Source organism: Haliotis rubra, unplaced genomic scaffold, assembly GCF_003918875.1.
Source record: "Haliotis rubra isolate DU_JTF1 unplaced genomic scaffold, ASM391887v1 Scf61, whole genome shotgun sequence".
Classification (NCBI taxonomy): Eukaryota; Metazoa; Mollusca; class Gastropoda; order Lepetellida; family Haliotidae; genus Haliotis; species Haliotis rubra.
The window spans coordinates 2,886,744-2,910,523 of record NW_025767313.1 but is presented as its reverse complement, the minus strand read 5'-3'; the positions used below and the strand labels follow the sequence as shown (position 1 = coordinate 2,910,523).

The 23,780-nt window shown below is 41.1% G+C and overlaps 1 protein-coding gene across 3 annotated transcripts in view; it reads right to left on the bottom strand.

The window, feature by feature from the left end:
- LOC124255824 (sodium-dependent phosphate transporter 2-like) overlaps nt 1-23,512 on the bottom strand; it is a 47,385-nt gene extending 23,873 nt beyond the window's left edge. For 2 of the 3 annotated variants that reach the window (XM_046689760.1, XM_046689762.1), the window contains exons 1-2: nt 14,259-14,372; nt 2,204-2,433 (exon numbers count right to left, since the gene is read on the bottom strand). In XM_046689760.1, the coding sequence (XP_046545716.1) occupies nt 2,204-2,393 (190 nt within the window). In that variant the 5' untranslated portion in view covers nt 2,394-2,433; nt 14,259-14,372. Of the gene's footprint in view, nt 1-2,203; nt 2,434-14,258; nt 14,373-23,408 lie in introns of those variants that run through there. The other variant, XM_046689761.1, reaches the window with a different exon arrangement.
- Nucleotides 23,513-23,780: the final 268 nt, after the last annotated feature.

The following is a 23,780-nucleotide window of genomic DNA, read 5'->3' as shown; positions in this document are numbered from 1 at the left end:
GTGTAATGTCAATCATTCTTTACATTCGTCGAACCTGTTAGAGTAATGTCAATCATTCTTTACATTCACCAAACCTGCCAGAGTAATGTCACTCATTCTTTACATTCACCAAACCTGCTAGAGTAATGCCAATCATTCTTTTAATTTACAGAACGCGCCAGAGTAATGTCAATCATTATTTACATTAATCGAACGTGTTAAAAGTGATGCCAAATGTTCTTTACAATCGCCGATCGCGCTCGAGTTTTTCACACTTGAAGAAGACGTCCATGTCAACGAACGCGTGACCGATTTAAGACGATTAAAAATCGACAATTTGACATGCGTTTATCTTGATGCCTATCCCTGTAATCTCCAGTCGCTCATGCTCGACACGTGCTCCAAGGTTCGGGCCTGCTGAGGAGCATTTGCCGACATAAACAAGATTACATCCAGGTTCTGACCCGGTCAAAGCCACAGCCCGAGAAGGAGACACGAGCAACAACTTGATGCAAACAGATTGAATTGAAGGCATATCTTGACCCCAGAAAGGGTTCAGTGAAAGGGCATCGCATAGTGTACCCATGCATTTGAGTGAATGTAAATTGACGTCGATGTCGGCAAACATTCAAGGTGTTGAGGAGGTCTGTAAGGCGTCCTTGTAGCCCAGACTTTAATGAGTTGGCGCGTCACGCCGAAGAGTGATTGGGTTCGGTTTTGCGCCGCTTTTAGCAATGTTCCAGCAATATCACGGCGGGGAACACCAGAAATGGGCTTCACACATTGTACCCATGTGGGGAATCGAACCCGGACCTTCGGCGTGACGAGCGAACGCTTTAACCACTAGGCTACCCCACCGCCCCTCACGTCGAAGACGTTGGTTCGATTCCTCACATGGGTACAATGGTTGAAGGTCATATATGGTGAGATATTGGACTAATATTGCTAAAGGCAGAATAAAACCATAGCTATTCACTCACTCTGTCACGAAAACCAGCATAAGCTTAATCCACTCAATAGTGTCACGATAGCAAGCAAACAACAGAGGTACAAAGCCGTATCGCAGATTCCAAATGTATATAGCAGCTAAAGGGTACCTACTAACATCACTATAGATACCCGTGAAGATCCGGGTTAGAATTAATTCTTCAGAAACCCATGCTTGTCGTATGAGGCGACTAACGGGATCGATTGGTCAGGCTCGCTGTATTGGTTGACACATGTCATCGTATCCCATTTGCGTAGACCGATGCTCATGCTGTTGATCTCCAGACTCAATTATTTACAGACTGCCGGCATGTAGTTGGAATGTTACTGAGTGTGGCGTAAAACTAAACTCTCTCACTAAATCACTGTAAATAATTGATTGCGGACCAGTCAAAGAAGTGATGTATATTTTGTTTCATTGTTTGATGTTTAGCGCCACAAATGGGAAAAGATGACACTTGTCAACCAAGTTAGCGGGCCTGACCACCCGGTGGTCTGTAAAACTCGAGTCCAGATATTCCAGTAATTGACATCATGATCATCGATCTACGATATTGGGATACGATGATATAATTCAACCAAGTAAGCGGGCCTGACCACCTGTTAAATTACATTTGTGACGTCATGCCATTGTCTGTTCGCTTCATTACTTTTCAGGAATGGAGCGATGTGTACCATTTTCAAAATAAAACCTTCATTTTGTTATTTTGACATTTAATTTTGATAACAGAAATATTCCCAATACTTCGAATGTAATATAAGTAGGGTAATATCCTCGTAACTCTCCATTCCTTAAAAATAATGTGCCTCGGCTCCATTATTTTTAAGGAATGGAGAGTTACTCGGACATTACCCTCTGCATATCGTTGGTCGCCTACAAGCATTGAGTACATAAGATCCAATCGACCCCGCGTTTTCAGAGATAGACATTTGAGCAACGACTATCACTGTCTAGGTAGGATGAGGCCCAATTAACGAGCTTGACCACCCGTAACATTTTACAAAAGCACTGGTTACTGGGGGTTACTTTTCTAAAAAAATACGTTTCACGCATTTTACACATGTCCGACTTCGAACATGCACTGGTGTAGAAACCAATCGCTCACCATCAGACTTGCCCAGGGCATAGTCACCATGTGGAGAATGAAACAAGTCGCCGTGTTGGCTTGCACAGGACAGAAGCACGTCAACGCACCCATACTCAGAGACACGTACAAGAACATAGCACAGTACTTACCAATAAGGATAGCGCCTGCTACTTCAAATATGGTGGCCAGGATGCATGCTTGTCTCAAGCTTAGTACCTTGGCACCCACAGAAGTACCGAAGGAGTTGGCGACGTCGTTGGCGCCGATGCCAAACGCCAGGACGAAGGCGATGATGAATCCAACTATCACCATCCATAACCATTCTTCCGGTACCAGCATTTTGTAGACAACAAACGTTCACAGAACTATGGCAAAACGTCTGGAAAAGATAAATAAGAGGAAAATAAGGAAAGTGTTCATTTACAAGGAAGAAAGCTATCTTTGCCATCCTATGACAACAAAATGTTTGAAAACCACTGGACACGGAGACCATGCTCAACTGTCTAACCCGTCCGTCACCTGATATTCCAGTTACTTACAACGCGCCATTCGTTGAGACCGTTAGGCGTACCAGGATTTGCTGGTCGAGGTTTTGAGTCAGTCAAGTATCATAATATAATACAGAAGTTGTCTTCCATAACGTATCCTTACATCATAATACAGAAGTTGTCTTCCATAACGTATCCTTACATCATAATACAGAAGTTGTCTTCCACCAAATGTCTTTGCATCATAATATACAGAAGTTGTCTTCCATCAAATATCTTGGCATCATAATAAAATACAGAAGTTGTCTTCCATCAAATATCTTGGCATCATAATATACAGAAGTTGTCATCCATCAAATATCTTGGCATCATAATATAATACAGACGTTGTCATCCATCAAATATCTTGGCATCATAATATAATACAGAAGTTGTCTTCCATCAAATATCTTGGCATCATAATATAATACAGACGTTGTCATCCATCAAATATATTGGCATCATAATATAATACAGACGTTGTCATCCATCAAATATATTGGCATCATAATTGTATCTTTTGTAGCATTACATCAAAAAGGTGGAGAACCGTTGTTACCCCGGCAATGGACAATGCAAAACCAAATATCGTCGTTGTGTCAATTCAAACAGTGTAATTATGTGTAGTTTTACAAATGCAAATCGACCCTGTCTCTTCGTTAGTTAGCCTCTTGAGGTCGGTTTTACTAAAACATAGTTTTAACACATATTGACTGAGGTTTGTAGACACAAAACGTGTCGCTACGCAAATAGCGCGGTATTGATGGGTATCGACAGATGGACGCCCTTCACACAACATGAAACAACAAATGGCATTAGAAAGATAAGAAATGATAGGTATATAACGACGCTTTCACAAAAGAATATCAGAAACAGAGAGACGAACGTTTTTGTGCACACAAATTTCGGAAACGTCGTCAAACAAACGAAGAAGTTGCTCCAGGTGCCATTTAACGGACGAGACACGTACTAGCATCAGTTGGTTGCATACCACAACTAACAAAAGTTTAATTTTTAAAAACATTGAAAACATTTTAACCCGGACATTAAGACATGTTCCCGAGGAAATGCTAAAGTACCCAAAGGAAGACTATTTCTGAAGAGAAAAGAAACGAGGAATTATATAAGAAAGAAGATGAAATCTGTTATTCAACTCTAACTTCGGTGACGCCACATTCTCGGTGTCAGTAAAAGACAGCGGACTCGTGTGTCTAGAAGTGAATATCTTGCGAAACAATTACAACCTTTTATCCAACTTCAGCTTTCCTGTCTTCGGCTGATGAAGTCTGGGACTCTTGTATACGTGTTTGCGCGCAGAACCAGATGTGGCTTACTCCAGACAATGCTTGTCTAGGAATAAATTCTGTCGACTCAAAAACAGAGATAACCCTCGCTGGATGTCTCTGTTGACACAAAGTGTTGAATGAAACTGACGCGTGTTGATAACGAATCAGAGGTCAGTGAATCCGCCAGAGTCCATCGAAATATTTACAATCAGTGAATAAACTCAATGTCACATTACGGCCGAGTTGGCTAATCCATGTTTTGTTTTCTGTATAGATATATCAGACAGTCTTGTTTTGCTTTTTTAAAAATATCTTTTGATTATAGGAATCAATAGTTACAGTTTGGGTATACCCTATAAAGCCACTTTGAACAGGAATTATTGTACATGTTAATGCGCTAGGAAAACAGAACATGCAGGTCTTTAATCTCATGCTAAACCAACGGTCATGACAAGTCAAAGATCATAAACATGCCGAGTCTTGGATTCCAGTCCAAGACCAGCGGATCCTGGCACGGAAAAGGGGCGCAACTCTCAAGTACACCACTGGCCCACCCTTCCCAAGGGACAGGGTCAGGTGCACATTTAAAGCATTAAGTTAGTGATTGATTGTTGGCGCATTTTTTCCAAAACATTCTAAGATTTACTCCGCGTCCTAAATCTCCATCGTCCCGTCCCCTTTCGAATGAATAACAAAAATAAAATAGAAATATAGCAATACCTGTATATACAACAATACATACATAACTAATCAGTAAAAGTCTATTTTACAATGAAAATGTAAAAACAAAAAAATACTCAAACAAATAATAACAACATTCCAGTCTCTTAGGGATAACATTTTCCACGGTCACCTCTTGATTCTCAAGGAAAGAATCATACTTTCATAACCTATAACAATCGTCATTCCTTGGTACGCTCACAAGTGTAATTATAAATCTCAAAATTATCTTACGTCCAGATGTAAAATGTTCATTCGTGATTGTTCGACATTGTCCTTCACCAACCTGTTGCATATATGACTGCATGAGTGAAACACCAGTGAAATGGCCTAGCTACGGGCATCCCTCTCTAAACCAAGCCTGGTAACACGAGTGAATTCGCACTTACCTTGGGAAACACTTGTTTACAAAGGGGGATCATGAGTGAAGATTACTGCTTATCTTTTGTATTAACGAGTTGCGTTTATTTTATCTCAACGAATTACTGAGATCTGGGTTTCAGGAGTCAATTTCATTGGCTAAAGAACAACGGGCGGAGTTTAATCCCGGATGAAACTTACAAGCCCTTGCTGTGTCGGGGGTCGGTGGGGTAGCCTAGTGGTTTAAGCTCCGAAGACCCAGGTTCAATTCCCCACATGGGTACAATTTGTTTCTGCCAGTGTGTATATGTTACAGTCAATGTCTACAATCAGGCAATGTGTACAATGACTGAAATAACCAGTCAATGTGTACATTGCCTGATTCACTCAGTCATTGTGTACATTGTCTAAAATTTCCAGGCATTGTGTACATTGCCTGATTAATTAACCCAACTATTGTACAGATTGAACAGGGATTATTGACGACAAGATTGCATGGGTTTCGTTCTGTGGGAGGCTTCTTTTAATAAAGTATAGTTTATAGTTTAGACAAGATTAGCACAGGTTTTTCCTTAGAGCACAGGCTTCCTTAGAAATGCTATAAAATGTTTATATTTTCTTATTAGACTTGACATTTTCTTCTTGTCATCCAAAGTCTTCCCTAGAACATCTCTTGAGTAGACCACAGTCAGATTCAAAGAAATCTTGTTGACTAAAGAAGAGTTCTTTAATTTGATTGAAGAAGTCATTCATTCTAGTTATCATCAAGAAGAGTACGAGATCGTGCAGTGTGGTGATGTCCTGAGTTAATCAGAAGAGAAAGCCAGAATCAGAGTCTGCAGTTAGCTATTTCACTCATATTGATGAGATGTTTGATATCATAAACGATGATCTTCTTCAAGTGCTTCAATCAACTACATCAGAAGAGACATCAGCGGTAGAAGCATCCCAGACAACATCAGCAACAGACACATCGCCTGAAGCTTCAAGGTCAGCTCAGAGATCGTCCCATCTCAGACAGGGTACAACATGCCAGTATCCTGTCATGCCGGAAGAGAGCTGCTGATGGTGTACTATCACACGCTGAGAGAATGATCAAGCGTAGCCGTATAATCAATGTTGCTGCTAACCCTGGGGACAATGTGACCGTCCCTATGTCCATGGTTGATAGGGGAAAAGGTGATCCACGTAACATTATGGGTGTGATTCTAGACAGGAGTGAAAATGACCTCTATAAAATTGGTGTACAGGCAGGTGTCCTGAAAGGTAGATATTCAAGGAATCAATTTGACATTTGCACTCAGAAACTTTACGCTCTCAATGACATTTCAACAGAGAGGGTTATGCAAGGTGTAACTGTTCTAAAAGTTGGAAACAGTGTGCTACAAAAATAAGTGTAAATGTTACAAGTTGGGTTTGTTGTGTAACAGCAGATGCCACAACAGTGCCAATTGTCCAAACAAAAGTTGCTGAAGTGGGAAGCAGTGTGCCACACGTGTGTTACAAGTTGTTGTTTGTGTGTAACAGCAGATGCCACAACAGTATCAATTGTCCAAACAAAAGTTGCTGAAGTGGGAAGCAGTGTGCCACACGTGTGTTACAAGTTGGGTTTATTGTGTAACAGCAGATGCTACTATTTCATGTCTCTAACTTACTTTTATATTGATTTGTATTTTTGTGTTACGTAGCTGATACTATTTCTTTTACATCAGAACATCATGTGTTTACATACTGTTTGAAATAAAGTCAATTGTGCTTCAATTAATGAATTTGTTAGATATTCGCCACTTATTCATTCAAACAGAACGAAACGCATGCTAATCTTGTCTTCTCAATAATCCCTGTTCAACAATCGGTCAACCTGCACACATTTTTTGTGTACAATATCTTGACACATTAATGAAAAACTCAGCACAATTTCAAGACATTACGTGAACGTTTGCAGTCCATTCAGACTCTTTGACTTCAGTATCTAGTGTGACCACCACGAGCGGCAATAACTGCAGCACAGCGTCTATGCATGGAGTGCACCAATCGATTGATGAAGGCCATTGGCACCTGGAACAACACTCTGAGAAAGGCCTGGCGCAAGAAATCGGCTGTGTTCGGCCTTGGTATGACATTATTCAGTCTCCTCTGAATTTCATCCTAAAGATGTTCAATTGGGTTTAAATCAGGACTAAAGACTGGCCACTGCATAATGTTGACACCACTCTGCTGTAGGAAGTCCCGTGTAGATCTGGCAGTATGGGCCCGGGCGTTATCATGCTGGAAAATGTTGTTCCGGTGACGTGCGAAATGTGGTATGACGTGGGGTCTGAGAGCTTGGTCGATGTAGTGCACCGCTGTGATGCCGCCTCCTCTCCCTGGACCAAGGTTCTGGAACACCACAGGCCCCACACTCTGGTTCAGGCCTGTTCCACCCCATACCATGATGCTTGCACCTCCCCATGAGTCTCTTTCCATAACACATTGGTCTGAGTAACGCTGGCCACGTCGTCGCCATATTCTTGTTCTGCCATCTGCAGTTGATACGCAGTACCGACTCTCATCTGTGAACAGAACAGTTCTCCATTGCCTGTATCGCCAGTTTTGGTGTTGTAGGGCAAACTGTAGACGTTCACGACGACGACGAGGGGTGAGGATAGGTCCACGGTAAGGTCTACGGCAATGGAGGTTCGCGCTGTTAAGACGTCGGCGTACAGTACTGATTGGTCTTCCGTGTGTTCCCACTGTCTAGCGTGCTGTTTCGGATGCCTGCATGACGGGATTCTGTACATGCTGTCGCACAACATGGCGGTCTTGTCGTCTTGTGGTCACCCTTGGTCTGCCAGTACGGGGGCGATCATTTGTGGTGTTGGTGGCCCGGAAACGTTGCTTCAGCCTGTAGATGGTCCGAACGTTGGAAGTGATTGGCAACGGCTTGTGCAGTGTGGCCAGCTTCAAGTCTTCCTAGTGCCTGGTTCCTTGAGCTGTCGTGAGTCGCGGCATCCTGCTGACGTTGTAATGTGAATGTTTCAACCAGCTTTGGGGGTGCATTTTATAGGGCTGGTCCTTGTGAACAGCACGTGCATCATGAGTTGCATGAAAACATGGAGAACACAGTACCATCTCCGAGATCAGGTTGCGTTTTTGAGACCATTTCCTGGGATTCCATTCTGAGTTTGGGAAAAAATGTCTTTGCTCAGGTAAAGTTGGAGATGTTGTCAAAAATATACAATCAAAACATTAAATGAGTTTACAGTTATCCGTTTCTGCGAAGGAAACTTCCAAACTGACGTTTCTTTTGCTGCTTAGTATATATATCATGACTTATCGGGTTTGTGACTGACTGAGTTTAGTTTTACGCCGCTTTTAGCAATATTCCAGCAATATCACGGCGGGGACACCAGTGTGTTAATGTTGCCTTCGCAAATCTGGGATTCGAACCCAGAATCATCGGATCCTTGGTCGGCATAGCGAGAGAAGAGCCTTCCCCGACAGGGTCGCTCGTAATGTCGAAGGAAACTTAAACTAATAAGCTAGTGTGCTTTTGGTCTACTAGTCGGTATGACTTGACGAAAACAGGCAAACACTCCCATTGCGTAGCTATTTCTGTTACTACAAAAAACAACGAAAAAACCCCCAAAACGAAGGTAAAAGAGCCAAAGATAAAGGAACTATCATCTCGTATTCCCACGCGTGACTCGTAACAAACGTTTACAGCATATTCTGTTACAACATTGTGTAGTTCAGGACAATAGTATTTCTCGAGTTTCTAGTACAGTTTTGAGACGTAGTTAAAGGTTTTCGATGACCCGGGATTGACAGAGTCTGCGTGCAAAACCAAATGACCTACCCCTGGGTGAATTCAGTACAGTCAATAGATGCATTTTACATTTACACATGCTTAATAATAAAAAAGGTTAATGACATACATTGTCATGTAGCAAAATTCTAAATTTTAAGACTCTAGTTCTAAATTTACATTATACGGGTGTTAATGCTCAGAAGCTCAGATAACAAGTACTTATGAACAATTGTGAGTGTGTGTGCGTGCGCATGTGTCTGGGGTGGGATGCATTAATGCCGTATTATTGATGACACTAACACAAGAGTGGAAATACGGAATTCTGCTTTCGGACTACAGAAGGTTTGTGATTTCTTTGGGGTGTTTTTGTAGTAATATGTACCATGTTGTTTTTTGGTGAAGCATTGACTTCCCTTTGCATGTGTTTGTGATGTGTGCAACCAGTTAGGCCCTGCAGCTGTTTGTCTTAAAATATAACAACTGCTTGAATATCAATATATTTCTGTAATCTTGTAATCTGCTAATTTATTCCCACCCGGGTTCTTGTGTGATGTCTGCATCTGATCTGTGAAGAAATGATGCATGGGGTAATTGTTCATATACGTTTAGTGTTTGAAACTGTTCCCGAGTATTCCTAAGTGAACACCTAAACATTAACTGGATCACGGTGTGTGTGTGTGTGTGTGTGTGTGTGTGTGTGTGTGTGTGTGTGTGTGTGTGTGTGTTCGTAGTATTTCACGTTAACACGCAGCTTAGATGGACTTCAAGAAATGTATATTAGCATAATTACAATTAATTGATTCAGATCTGCGTTTTATCCTTGTTTCAACGTATAATTAGACTATAAAGTGACACTGATCACTTGATAAACAGGACTTATTGTGCTGACAAGATTGTGAATGAAGCCAGTCTTCAGTCGGGACTACAAAGCAGACGTTGATCAACGACATGCACGACTTATCAGCTACGACAATTCCTCCGCTACCGACAAAAACTACATTGGTACGCAGTAAGTAGCAACAGTACAAATCCTCCATCACCAGACGAATACATAGTTATCGTGACCCTCAAGATCAGTAAGGCTTCCAGAGAAGAAAAGAACGTCATGCTCGCTATTACTCTTGGAAACGATGCACTAGAAGTGCTATCGAGACACGGGATAGTCCGTCGGAATACGTGTTCATGTATGTAATTACAGAGCTTACCCAATAACACGTATACGTCACAGAGGTCGTGAGGGCAAGGACATATACTGTCAAGGGTCAAGTTAGGATGGGTCAAGGTCGACTTTGTTTATTATCCTTTACAATGAGACAAAGACAATTACCCCTCTCGACTTTTTACTAAATTCCTATAATTTCAACGAGACCGACGTCACTGAATTTACTGTGCTTTCAGCGCGGTGTCAATCTACATCTGGCATGTTGAATCATCCATACCAGCAGTTCAATTAAGTGAGTTTAGTTTTACGCCGCTTTTAGCAATATTCCAGCAATATCACGGCGGGGGACACCAGAAATGGGCTTCACACATTGTACCTATGTGGAGAAATGAACCGAGCTAACGTTTTAACCACTAGGCTATCCCACCGCCCCTACCAGTTGTTCAAACTCGACATATATTACCTTCAGTGGACGTTTCGAAATAGTGTTATTTCAACACATATACAACTGTAAATGACCGAATATGACTGGCAGCTAACGGTATGTCCGGTATATAAGCCAAAGTACCACGAATTTCTGGATATGTAGGTTTTATATTGTTATAGAGTTATAGAGTTACATTGTGGTTACATTGACAGGGGACGTCCTCCGTGGTGTAGTGGTTAGAGCGTCCGCCCGGAGAGTGGAAGGTTCGCGGGCTCGATCCCCGACCGCGTCATACCAAAAGACGTTAAAATTTGGTACTTGTTGGTCCCTGTCTGGCGCTCGGCATTAATGGGTACAACAAGGACTGGTCGGCTCGGAGTCAGTATAATGTGTCTGAGTGGGGTATTCATGCTTCACTGCAGCATGGTATCTCAGTGGGCTAGCACTATAAAACCAGCTTAAGTCTGGGCTAGTACAAGCAGCCGCACATACACATACACACGCATGCACGTCGTCATATGAGCGAAATATTCTCAAGCACGACGTATAATCCAATTTCACCTCACCTATATTGACAGGCGGACAAAGGCCCATTACCGTATCTCCCAATGCTAGTCCAGGGACGGCTTCTGGTAGATTGTTCTAAGCATTAAGTTACTATTAGTTGTAAAGAATACACCCAACCATTAAAATTAATTCAGATGTTTCATCGACTATTGCAATGTGAAATGGTAACAATAGATGAAATCGTTGCCAAAACAAACACATAATTTAGGATCTGCTCACAAGAACAACAATGTTTGTAGAGGTTACACGGTAACATAGTAGTTTACCTGGTATTGGTCCTGTGTTTGAATCGAATCCAAGGACAAGTGAATACTTTAATCACCAAGCTACCGTACGGGCCTACTTACGTATAAAAATGATTCAACAAACATATGAAGGAGATTATCAGCACAGATCTGTCAACTGTGGGTCATGTTTTCATGAACCGCATTTTCTATCAATGTGTATATGTTATGTTGAGAGAATAATCGAAGTAAGGGTGTCGTAAAAAAAAGTTTGAATAAACGTGTGGTGTTTATACCAATTCACCCAATCCCGTGAAAAAGATAATATATTTAAAAATATTAAATGGAATTTGAGGTCATTGAAAGGGTCCACTTATCGGACGAAAGTCGATACATTTAAAAAAAGAGAGACTACAGTGCGATTTAAAAAATAGACATTGTGTACTTCACGACAACAGCCATTAATCTACATTTGGCAAAGCAGCCAGTACTAAACCTGACGCGAGATCACCAAATGTTTTGTTTTGTTTTGTGGCGTGTATGTTGGAACAATTTTATGAAGAAAACAATGTCCTTGGGATGGTATAATCATAGACGTGTTGCACTCAAAACCATTAGTATTTCTGAACCCGCTGAACAAACAACAGATCCCCAAATTATATCAATAATAAGAATTGTATTCAAATAACCATGTCAGGTAGTCTTTGGTATAACCAAACCAGATCTTCCCGTAAGTAAGACGGGGCGGTAGGGTAGTCTAGTGGTTAAAGCATTCGCTCGTCACGCCGAAGACCCGGGTTCGATTCTCCACATGGGTACAATGTGTGAAGCCCATTTCTGGTGTCCCCCGCCGTGATATTGCTGGAATATTGCTAAAAGCGGCGTTAAACCATACTCACTCACTCCCGTAAGTAAGACACCGGATAGTATAATACATGGTCTTACGCAAGACCGCGCAACAGCATTGGGTCCGCGGACATCGTGGAATAGACTAGTACACGAAGATAGCATGTGCCTTGAAATATCATAAAATAAATACACTTAGTTCATAACGAACACGCTTATACCGAACTGAAGTATACAACGAACTGGGCTTTTTGTCCCGACCACTTACTGTATATATGTCGAAATGCGTATAACGAACTATGGTTATAACGAACTATCATGAGCGGTCCCTTTAATATCGTTGTGACTGTAGTTTACTGTATGCACTATCAATACAAGTACAATAACAAAGGATTTCACCTTCATTGTCATCCACTAGGAACGTGTATCACGTCATTATCATCCACTAGGACCGTATATCACGTGATTATCATCCACTAGGACCGTATATCACGTCATTATCGTCCACTAGCGACGTATATCACGTCATTTTCATCCACTAGAAACATACATCACCTCATTATCATCCACTAGAAACACATATCACGTCATTATCGTTCACTAGGAACGTATATCACGTCATTATCATCCACTAGGAACGTATATCACGTCATTATCGTCCCCTAGGAACGTATATCACGTCATTATCGTCCACTAGGAACGTGTATCACGTCATTGTCATCCACTAGAAACACATATCACGTCATTATCATCCACTAGGACCGTATATCACGTCATTATCGTCCACTAGCGACGTATATCACGTCATTATCATCCACTAGAAACATACATCACCTCATTATCATCCACTAGAAACACATATCACGTCATTATCGTTCACTAGGAACGTATATCACGTCATTATCGTCCCCAGGAACGTATATCACGTCATTATCATCCACTAGGAACGTATATCACGTCATTATCATCCACTAGGAACGTATATCACGTCATTATCGTTCACTAGGAACGTGTATCACGTCATTATCGTCTATTAGGAACGTATATCACGTCATTATCGTCCCCTAGGAACGTATATCACGTCATTATCGTCCACTAGGAACGTGTATCACGTCATTATCGCCCATTAGGAACGTACATCACGTCATTATCGTCCACTAGGAACGTACATCACGTCATTATCGTCCACTAGGAACGTGTATCTCCCCATTACTATATATGAGGAAGAGATATATCCGTCATTGTAGTACATATAGAATTGTATCCTGTCATTACAGTATACGATATACGAATATTCTGTCGTTACATTAATAACGTATATGACGTCATTACAGTATAAATTTTCATTACACTAACTTAAAAACAGATATCCTTTCTTTACAGTATATCAAAAACGTATATCCTTTCATTAGAGGACAACTGGGATGTATATATTATCACATTACACTAGGAAAGCATATTACAGTACACCAGGGACGGTTACTCCTGTCTGTACAATACACTAACAAGGTATAATCAAGCCAGTAACGTACACTCAGTACGTATATCAAGCCATTGCAGTACACTGAGAAAGTATATCCTGTCACTAAACTACACTACGAACACATATCACGGCATTACAGTACATCTCACTCACAAGAAAGGATATTAAATCATTACAGCGGATTAAGCACGTATATCAAGTCATTACAGCTAACGAACGCATACTAAGTCATTAGAGCTTATAAAGAACGTATATCAAGTCCTTATATAATTACAGCTCACTGAGAACGTACATCAAGCCAGTACATCTCCCTAACAACGCATATCAAATCATGGCACGGGAATACGTCATTGCAGTATCAACTGAGAGCCCCATCACGTCACTGGAACAACTTTGCTTAACCTCGGTGTACAGTTGTTCCCAGTCTCATCAGCCCCAGTCTGGCTCTTATTTTGAGAATGGAGGGGTAAACTGTAACTGGGAGATCGCTTGGCATTTCATGGTAAAAAATATGCCGCAGTTTCTGATAATCCCTCCTGATCAGAAGAGTGAGAGGTTGAATTTCTTGGCCTCAGCCACTATGAAAGATACGTCCCCTCACAGCAGCCTGTGGACGATCTCACATGGTGGGATATTTAATCTCATCAGCACGACTCGATAAAGCCACAACATTCAATATTCTGTAATTACTAAAGAGAAATGAATTATTCAGTTATATACGAATAAATTCTAACAAACATTTGAATGACTAGATGTACGTATATAGAGTTACGAAATAAGGCCAACAGATATTCGTAAATTTAAAAACAAACCCGTTGCTGATCAGGTTGTCCCAGTCGGTTCCCAGTTGCGATCGGTTCATTCAACAACCTGGACTCGACCCACAATTTGATCTTAGGAAGGTCGTACAAAAACATACATTTATGAAAGTACCAGAGTAAAGATCGCTTATATAGTGAGGCATTGATTGATACGGAAATGTTTGATTACATACCTAAAGTACTGATTACAAAAATCCGTCGGTCATAACAACGCGTTGCGTTGAAGATAATAAGAGGGAGACAAACAGGACAATGATGTCACAGTTACGTTGCTATCTTTCTAGGTTACGGGAGTGATGGTGATAAGTGATTTATCAAGGGCAAAGTGACTCAATGTTTACCTGATAACATGTTCACTGTTTGTTCTGAAACTCGGAAGATGAAGTTTGTTGAATAATATGTTTGTGTGTCACCACCTGTTTTGATTAAGGTGGAAATAATATGTTGTTCAAGCACTTTATGATTTAAAAAAATATGTCACTATTAACTACAACCAACAACAGCTATCGGTAAATCATTAGACTGATATTACCAGTAAATCATTACACGGAGTGAGTAATGGTTTTGCGCCGCTTTTAGCAATATTCCAGCAACGTCACGGCGGGTTACACAGATAGAACAATCAGAACAAGTACAAAATTAATGTAAAACAAGATATTTTATTGATTACATCTTCTTTATTATATTATGATGTGGCGTTTCAGTATAAATTCTTATAGCGTTGCCAAGCTAAAGTGAATCAAAAGAAGAAGAGGTTTATTCTTATAAATCACATGTTGTGACATAGAGAACATACAGATAGTTTACACACTGAACAGTATGAGCTTATACGTAGCAAAATTAAAAGTTACTATTATGTACATGATAGTGAGTGAGTTAGTTTAGTTTTACGCCCCTTTTAGCAATATTCCAGCAATATCACCGCGGGAGACACCAGAAATGGGTTTCACACATTGTACCCATGTGGGGAATCGAACCCTTGTCTTCGAGGTAACGAGCGAACGCTTAACCACTAGACTACCCCACCGCCCCATGTACATGATAGAAGCACTACAGCACAGAACAGGCATGCACGTCTAATAGGGGCTAACACAAACAACCATGAAAGAAAGTAACAACAACAACAAAAACAACAACAACAGTCGATATTGACAATTAATGCAGTCACAACTGGAGGAAGCCAGCTGTAAGTGACACGGAACAAAAGACAACCGTGCCATTCGAAACAGACAAATATACACATAAAAAAACCCCATTATCGCAACACCTATGACTTTAAACAGCCACATAGCCATTCATATTCACATCATAATTATGTTTGTAAGACTATCATGACTCTTCCAGCGCACCATACATCTATTTTAGATATGCACCTGATACAATCAAACTCGAGCATCACGTGCAATACGGATACCAGTCATTAAGCAAATACCAAGTTTCAGTGAACTGTTCTTACAGGTCAATAACTTGGAAATCAATTGTTATCGATGTTGATAAGCAAATACGAGGCATCCTCAATGACAACTGCTCAATAATGGCAGGTATACGGTCTGCTGGCGTGTGACTGAGCGCCGCAGCAATTGGTTGTCGTCACCCATCGACTATCGGTCTGAAAACATCAGCAAACTATAACGTTAAGGACCGTCAGCATTCCGGTCGACCACGAGTGACAACTCCTAGTGAGGATACCGCCATTCTTATTATCACAAGACTTCATGCGTTCATGTCAGGTGGCGTGTTAAACACAGAGTGGCTTCCACGTCATGGTCTGTCCAACAAAAGGATCCAAAATGGGCCTGAAATAGCAACGTCCGTTGTTGTCCCAATAGCATAAAGCAGCACGACTAGCTTAGTGTCAAACTCGACATCATTGGAATTTGAGGTCAATGAGAAAGGTCCACTTGTTGGACGAAAGTCGATTTCTTTTGTGGATGACTGACAGCCGAGCAGAAACACTGCATATGCACAACGCAATATTTTGGAGTAAGTATTGTTTGTTGGGGGTTCAGTGGTGGTGTTGGTGTGCCTCCCACATTACTTTTAACCTGACCATTAGACAATCAGACGAAATTCAGAATGGACAACGGTACATCGCGGGCATTCTAAACATGGGTGTTGTACCACATTTCGATGACCATCCTCTGAATACAAGGCCAGTCTTCATGGATGACAATGGTAGGCCACATCCTGCATTCACCGTTGGTGATTTCTTACGGCGGTAGCATCTCTACCGTTGGAGTCTAACATTCCAATCCCATAGTGCATGTTTGGGACATTATGGCGTACAGAATACGCCAGTACAAAAACTTGATGCACTGGAATAATTCAACTATTAACATTGAAACGCAATATACCTCAACGTCAATTTCATTCTGATACAGTCAATGAGGAGGGTCAGGGGTATTCCTGCAATTTGTGGAGGTTACACGCGATTTTGACATTGTGATCGGTTATTGATACTTCAGTTCTTAGTTAGTGAGTGAGTGAGTGAGTGAGCGAGTGAGTTTAGTTTTACGCCGCACTCAGCAATATTCCAGCTATATGGCGGCGGTCTGTAAATAATCGAGGCTGGACCAGACAATCCAGTGATCAACAGCATGAGCATCGATCTGCGCAACTGGGAACCGATGACATGTGTCAACCAAGTCAGCGAGCCTGACCACCCAATCCCGTTAGTCGCCTCTTACGACAAGCATAGTCTCCTTTTGTGGCAAACATGGGTTGCTGAAGACCTATTCTACCCGGATCTTCACGGGTCTTGAGTTCTTCAGGATTGTATGTCAGAATCATGTAAATGACCGCACTTGTTAACGTCCTATCGATGATATTAGCACACAAAAAAAATGTGTCATGTTGCCATATTTGTTTCTCTGCATAAAGTACAGTTTTTCATTCTTTGTGTGTTTAGATCTGCCATTATTCATTGAGGGTCAATGTTTCCAGACAGTAAGTATATTTGAGGTATGGATATGGTTTATGGTAACTTACTGACAATTAAGTCTGTCATGCAGATCCCTGAAACAATTATCTCCAACAAAGCCCATGCAAGTCCAATGAAGAAAGTCTCGGAGCTCCTTTTCATTAAATTTTTGTTTTTTATTATCTGTAAAATATGTTCATTTCAGAAACTAGTTGTCAGTCTAATTCGACACTGTGAAAAATATGGAGTGCTGCGATACTTTGTCTGTGCGTATATAATGAAAAAAGAGTAAATATTATGAGGAGCAAGATGAGGATGATTTATCACTTGGCACTAACTTTGATGATGATGATGATGATGATGATGGTGCTTGTAGTGAGTGAGTTTGGTTTTACGCCGTTTTAGCAATATTCCAGCAATATCACAGCGGGGGACACCAGAAATAGGCTTACACATTGTACCCATGTGGTGAATCGAACCCGGGCCTTCGGTGTGACGAACGGACGCCTTAACCACTAAGCTACCCCACCGCCCCGACGGTGCTTGTATCAAAATACATGGTGCTGTTCATACTAATACTACTACATCGTTAAAATCGAATATAAAAGGCCATATGGATGGTGAATATTCTGAACAACGTAAATTTGACCATTCATATTAAAAATGGCGTCGAAGTGAGCGTGCCAGAGCCGAGCCGCACGTCTACACGGAATGTAGACTTCCTGTGGACACAACACGTGAATGATTCACACACAGCAACTTCCAGGTCGCCACGTGAGCGAGGCACGTCCAGAAGGCACCCGTGGGTCAGTAAATATTGCTTTGAGCCGCATCAACAGTGCTGGAGCTATTCGAGGCTCCAGTACAGCATCACACTGCTCGAAATACGCGTCTTTCAACAACAAATAAAGATTCTATACATCAGTTACCGAAAATAGACAACATACCAACACAAGTATCAACATCTCAAACGTCATTGCACTCGGACGAAGTTGGTAGGTTGGTTTGTTGTTTAACGCCGCACTCAGCAATATTTCAGCTACGAGTATATTGCGGCGGTCTGTAAATAATCGTGTCTGGACCAGACAGTCATGTGATCAACAGCATGAGCATCGATCCACACAATTGGGATACGATGACATGTGTCAACCAAGTCAGCGAGTCCGACCACCCGATCCCATTAGTCGCCTTTTACGGCAAGCATGGGTTGCTGCAGGCCAATTCTAACCCGGATCTTCAACTGACGGTTGACTGGCGAAAAATTGTTGGGTTCTGTTGCTTCATCAAAACGTCGAGGTATAAATGCATAAATTATAAGAAATATTCAGCTGAGTAAGTCAGTTTAGTTTTACGCCGCTTTAAGCAATATTCCAGCAATAGCACGGCGGGGGACACCAGAAATGGGCTTCACACATTGTACCCATGTTGGGAATCGAACCCGGGTCTTCCGCGTGACGAGCGATTGCTTTAACCACTAGGCTACCACCCCACCCCAATATTCAGCTGAACGGCCTACCAAGTGTATTTAAGTCGGTCATATCTCTTCTACATGAAAGTACTGGAGTCAGCTCATATAAATAACACTTACACTAAAAAAATCTAAACATGTTGAATGTAAAGTGATCGATTCAGTTCCCAATGCTTTTGACAAAGTACATCGTTTGACTGTCATCAGTAAATATTTACACATAGAAACAATAGTAGGCCCCATTTTTGATAATAGTAGGCCCCATTTTTCACGGCAATCAGTAAAATTGTGCATAATGCACCAAATATATACCAGTAGTGATTCGGCGGACCAGGTGTTGGAAACAGCAGTGAAGCACGGTGCGAGCAGTCGCAGCGCCTGTCAGCGCAATGCACTGTGTGCACACTACGATGAAAGGATCGACATTCACGTCAAGATTTCACCTACAACCCGCATACACTGGCACTATAATTTATTTGAACAGTAGGGTGGTCGATCATGGTTACTGATTTTGCTCTGTGTACTGAGCACTGTGAAATAAAGCATATAGCAACGCAAGCAGTATCTTGTCTTCAAAACAGTTTGTGTCTATTCAGCATATTTTTCGGTGATCGAGACATCAGCAGCCAAATCGGTTTAAAGTGGAATTTGTTTCTATTTATGAAATAGCAAGTACACAAATAGTGGGGCATACACTTTACCGAGTGTTGTTAATGAACTTTGCAAAATTTGATTTTGTCAATTTCATAAGCACTCATTGCACCAAGTACAAATGTAGAAAGATCCTTTGACTCGCTAATGACAAGTACAGCTCATTTGGGATATTACATCAACAACTTCAGATATTATAAATTTAAAATCAAACGCAAAATAATGAAGTGAGACGTGTATAGATGATTTTCCTCCTCTGCTCATTATTGACTTTGTCGTCTATATTTGGTGAACAGTCTGTCAAATGTGAGTGAGGGTTTTAGTTTTACGCCGCTTTAAGCAATATTCCAGCAATATCACGGCGGGGGACACCAGAAATGGGCTTCACACATTGTACCCATGTGGAGAATCGAACCCGGGTCTTCGGCGTGACGAGCGAACGCTTTAACCACTATAGCAAGCCCACCGCCCCATATACGGACTCTGAAACAAATATTCACAATGGAGTCCATGCAAGTCTAGAATGTGTGGCAAGTATCGATTATCACAGTTTCTGAAAAGAAGAAAGTCTCTGGGCTCTTTTCTATTGTATTTTATTTACATAACTTAGAAACCGCTGTATGTGTAAAATATGTTCTTTCAAAGAAACGATGTAAGTCTAGTGTTTGAAGTGGTTACGTGGATACAGCACAAGGCCTGTTTGATCGGCATTCTAGGTGTTGGTGAGTCAAAAATGAAACATACAACTTTATTGATGACAACTTCTTGTTTATATGTACAGAGCGACGTTTCGATGTAGATTCTTACACCGTTGTATGTTTCATTATCAAAACAATGTTATCATTCTGAAAAAATACAGTTGCGTGTGGATCATTTCAGGGGTCCATACCCGTGAAGGTCCGGGTTAGAATATTGGCCTGCAGTAACCCATGCTTGTCCTAAGAGGCGACTAACGGGATCGGGTGGTCAGGCTCGCTGACTCGGTTGACACATGTCATCGGTTCCCAATGCTCATGGTGTTGATCACTGGCTTGTCTGGTCCAGACTCGATTATTTACAGACCGCCGCCATATACGTAGCTGGAATATTACTGAGTGCGGCGTGAAATTAAACTCACTCAATCAGGGGTCCAACTGTTGAGTCATATTATCATCAACATGGAGAAAATGGACAAAGTTATACAAATATTTTATGAGGCTATATGTCTTTGGAAACTGGAAATATTAAAGGCAGACTGACCACGTTCCACTATTTTAAGCCGGCCAAGGGTCACATTGATAACGAGCATCGGACATTATCTAGGACCAGTATCTCTTATATAACAGGTGCAAGGTGCAATGCGTTTATCTGTATTGCATGTTTACATTCCACGATGGTCAAATCACGCATGCCACATATTGGTCCACATACCTTACTTGCATACTCACAACTGGTACCCGTGAAGATCCGGGTTAGAATTGGTCGTCAGTAACCCACGCTTGTCGTAAAAGACGATTAACGATATCGGGTGGTCAGGCTCGCTGACTTGGTTGACACATATCATCGTAGATCGATACGCATTCTGTTGATCACAGGATTGTCTGGTCCAAGCTTGATTATTTACAGACCGCCGTCATATAGCTGGAATATTGCTGAGTGCGGCGTAAAACAAAACTCACTCACTCGCAAACTGGTCATCCACTATATACAATTATCATCGATGCTTCTGTCAAATTAAATGATATAATAAAGTTCACCGTAACAACTTTACAGTCAGTTTAATCGGTAAATACGAGTATTTGTGATAGCTGGAAAAGGTACAAAATAAGGACGACAGACAGTCACAAATCATTCGATGGCTGTCTAATACTTTACTTTACTTTCTTCTATTTTGTTAAAATATTTATGCTATCATGTCCTAAGTTTAATCCATCGTACCTAAAGTATATGTTACGACTTTTGGCACTACCGTCAGGTTTAGGTGGAACGTGTCAGTGTTGCGTGTTCTTCAAATATTCACAGGTACTACGGCTTATAATAGATCTCTTCAATTCTGATTCAACCTTACCACGCTGTCTGAATATGTACTATGACTATGTATATTGTAATTAACCACTCGGATAATGTATTCGAGTGTGCCGGGTGTGCTCTATTCAATGACACGTAAACTGTTGTATGAGATTGTGTACTTTGATATTTATCCCGACTTTTGTAATTCTTTTATAGCATCGCTGTTCTTGATATGTAAGTACTCCTATAAATGTTTGTAACGTGCTATAAAACTTGATTGTTTATATTCTAGAGAACGTTAAAAATCGGTGGCTGTCAACTAATAAACTCATTGTTTATTCACTCGGGTTTTGTGTTGTGTGGGGGTTGGTATAGTGGTACCTCTTGCCAAGCGTGCTGATTCCCCAATACACTCACGTGTTAATATCATCATTAATATGTATAGTATGAATCGGGAATTTACTGGGGGTATTCAAAATACGTTAACTTGAGTGTGGATTGTAGCGTGTTTTGAGTGGAGTTTTTTATGAAACAAACAATTCATTCTCCCTTCCTCTCTCTCTCAATCGATCGATCGATCTCGAATGGCTCCAATATTGGTTAAGGCAACCAGTTATACTTTTTGAACGACCGTGAACTATTTTAACGTTCTCTAAGTGAGTGAGAGAATCACACACAGTTTTTTAAGGTATTTTGTGAAATTTCAGACCATTTCTAAACTATATCGAGGTAAAATATGGATATACATTTTGTATTCACTACATATACTGTCAACAGCGTGTGGAGAGCATACTAGTGTTGTTATACAGTGAATACTGATATGCTTCATTATGTTCTGCCGTAGATCTGGGATAGATAGTCTGTTTCATCATCCCTCAAGCAATAAGTATCTCGGACACCTTAAGTCGCCACACACTCAACACATGACGAGGTAGACATGCGTGCACCTGTCCTTAGTTCTGACACAAGTTGAGTGATCTTGGCGCTTAAAGTTGCCACAGTGAACTGGGCGCCATGACGTGAGCAGCCGTAGGGGTGAATTAATTGCCTGTGTGTGGGGGTGCGAGCGTCCTTACTTGCTTTGTGTTGTGAATGAGACAGAGCGTATTACACACAAAACACACACAATCTGAAGGTCGAATAGATATTATTCCACTTGTACACTCAATTTCCACTGAAGGGTAAATTTCGAAAATTGCGTCACTTCCCTAAATAATCGTTGACTCCGATAGGGTATTTAAAAGGGCAACGTACCTGTTTGCACGTAACAAGAAGGCGTGAAGTATAATCTCTCCAGCCAATTACACTGCTGTAGCATGAATATCGCCTTCACTTCAAAGCAAACATGCATAGGTAACATTACATAACGGCGCTTTCTTCTTTTGCCACGTGTTTTTCACCGACTGAGTCCGTAATTTACATCATCCCTGGTCTCTGATTATACATATTATGTATGACTGAATTACAGGATTTCTGAAACATTTCGTTCGGGAATGGCGCGAACACAGCTGGTTTACACAAAGGAAGTGTATATATGGAGAAAGTGAGCAGATCGGAGAGAGAGTCTTTATGAAACTCATAATTAATTATCGGTCTTGTATGGATGTCAGAATATTGTCTTACATATATGAAACTATCCCTAACCACATGTGTACTTTTTCAATCATTACGTGTCAGCAGAGACCATATAATATATTATATGGTCTCTGGTGTCAGTACACGTGTTTGTCGTCTGCTCCATCTATCTATCGTATTCGCCATACACAATGCATCACTGTTCGCCAAACTCAAACGCACAGCCATGTGAATTTTCATTTGATTGAAGTACTAGTTGTTGGGTACATTTTCTTGTGTAACCTCAAAACCCAGTTCTACTAACATGTGCATGTCTACTAACATCTCAAGATAGAACACTGTAAATTTAACCTCTGAACCCTTTCCCCATAAAATAGACTGAACCACGGGCTATTTTTAGACTTCACTCATGGTCGGACCGAGTAACACTTGTGATGTACACATTGCAAGCACGTGGGTTGGAGAAAAAATATACGAGAGTGGGTTATTACTACGAGTTCAATGAATAAAATTAGTAAATAATCTCATGATCACTCACCATAAAGTCATGATGTTCTTATATCCACAAATGATCCTCCCAGGGGATGTTTCAGCGGTTATTCAGCTGCGCGTGTTGTGAAAATGTTGACCGGTGCCGGCAGTTCGCGCGAACCTATTGCCGGAAGACAGACGGGACAGTCCACTTTGGGATGGAGGGAACGATACTGTTCGATTTATTGGTGGGAGGGCAAACAATGTGAAAATATGTTCAAATATCGGAATATACAGATAATTGAACGAATGTAAATGTACAAGTGTCACGTACACAAAAATGTCGGGGAACGTCAACAGATAAAATGTCGAAACAGTCCCTCTATTATGAACAACAATGTACTCTTTCGTGGTTTATTACAGCCCGGACCTCTCATAA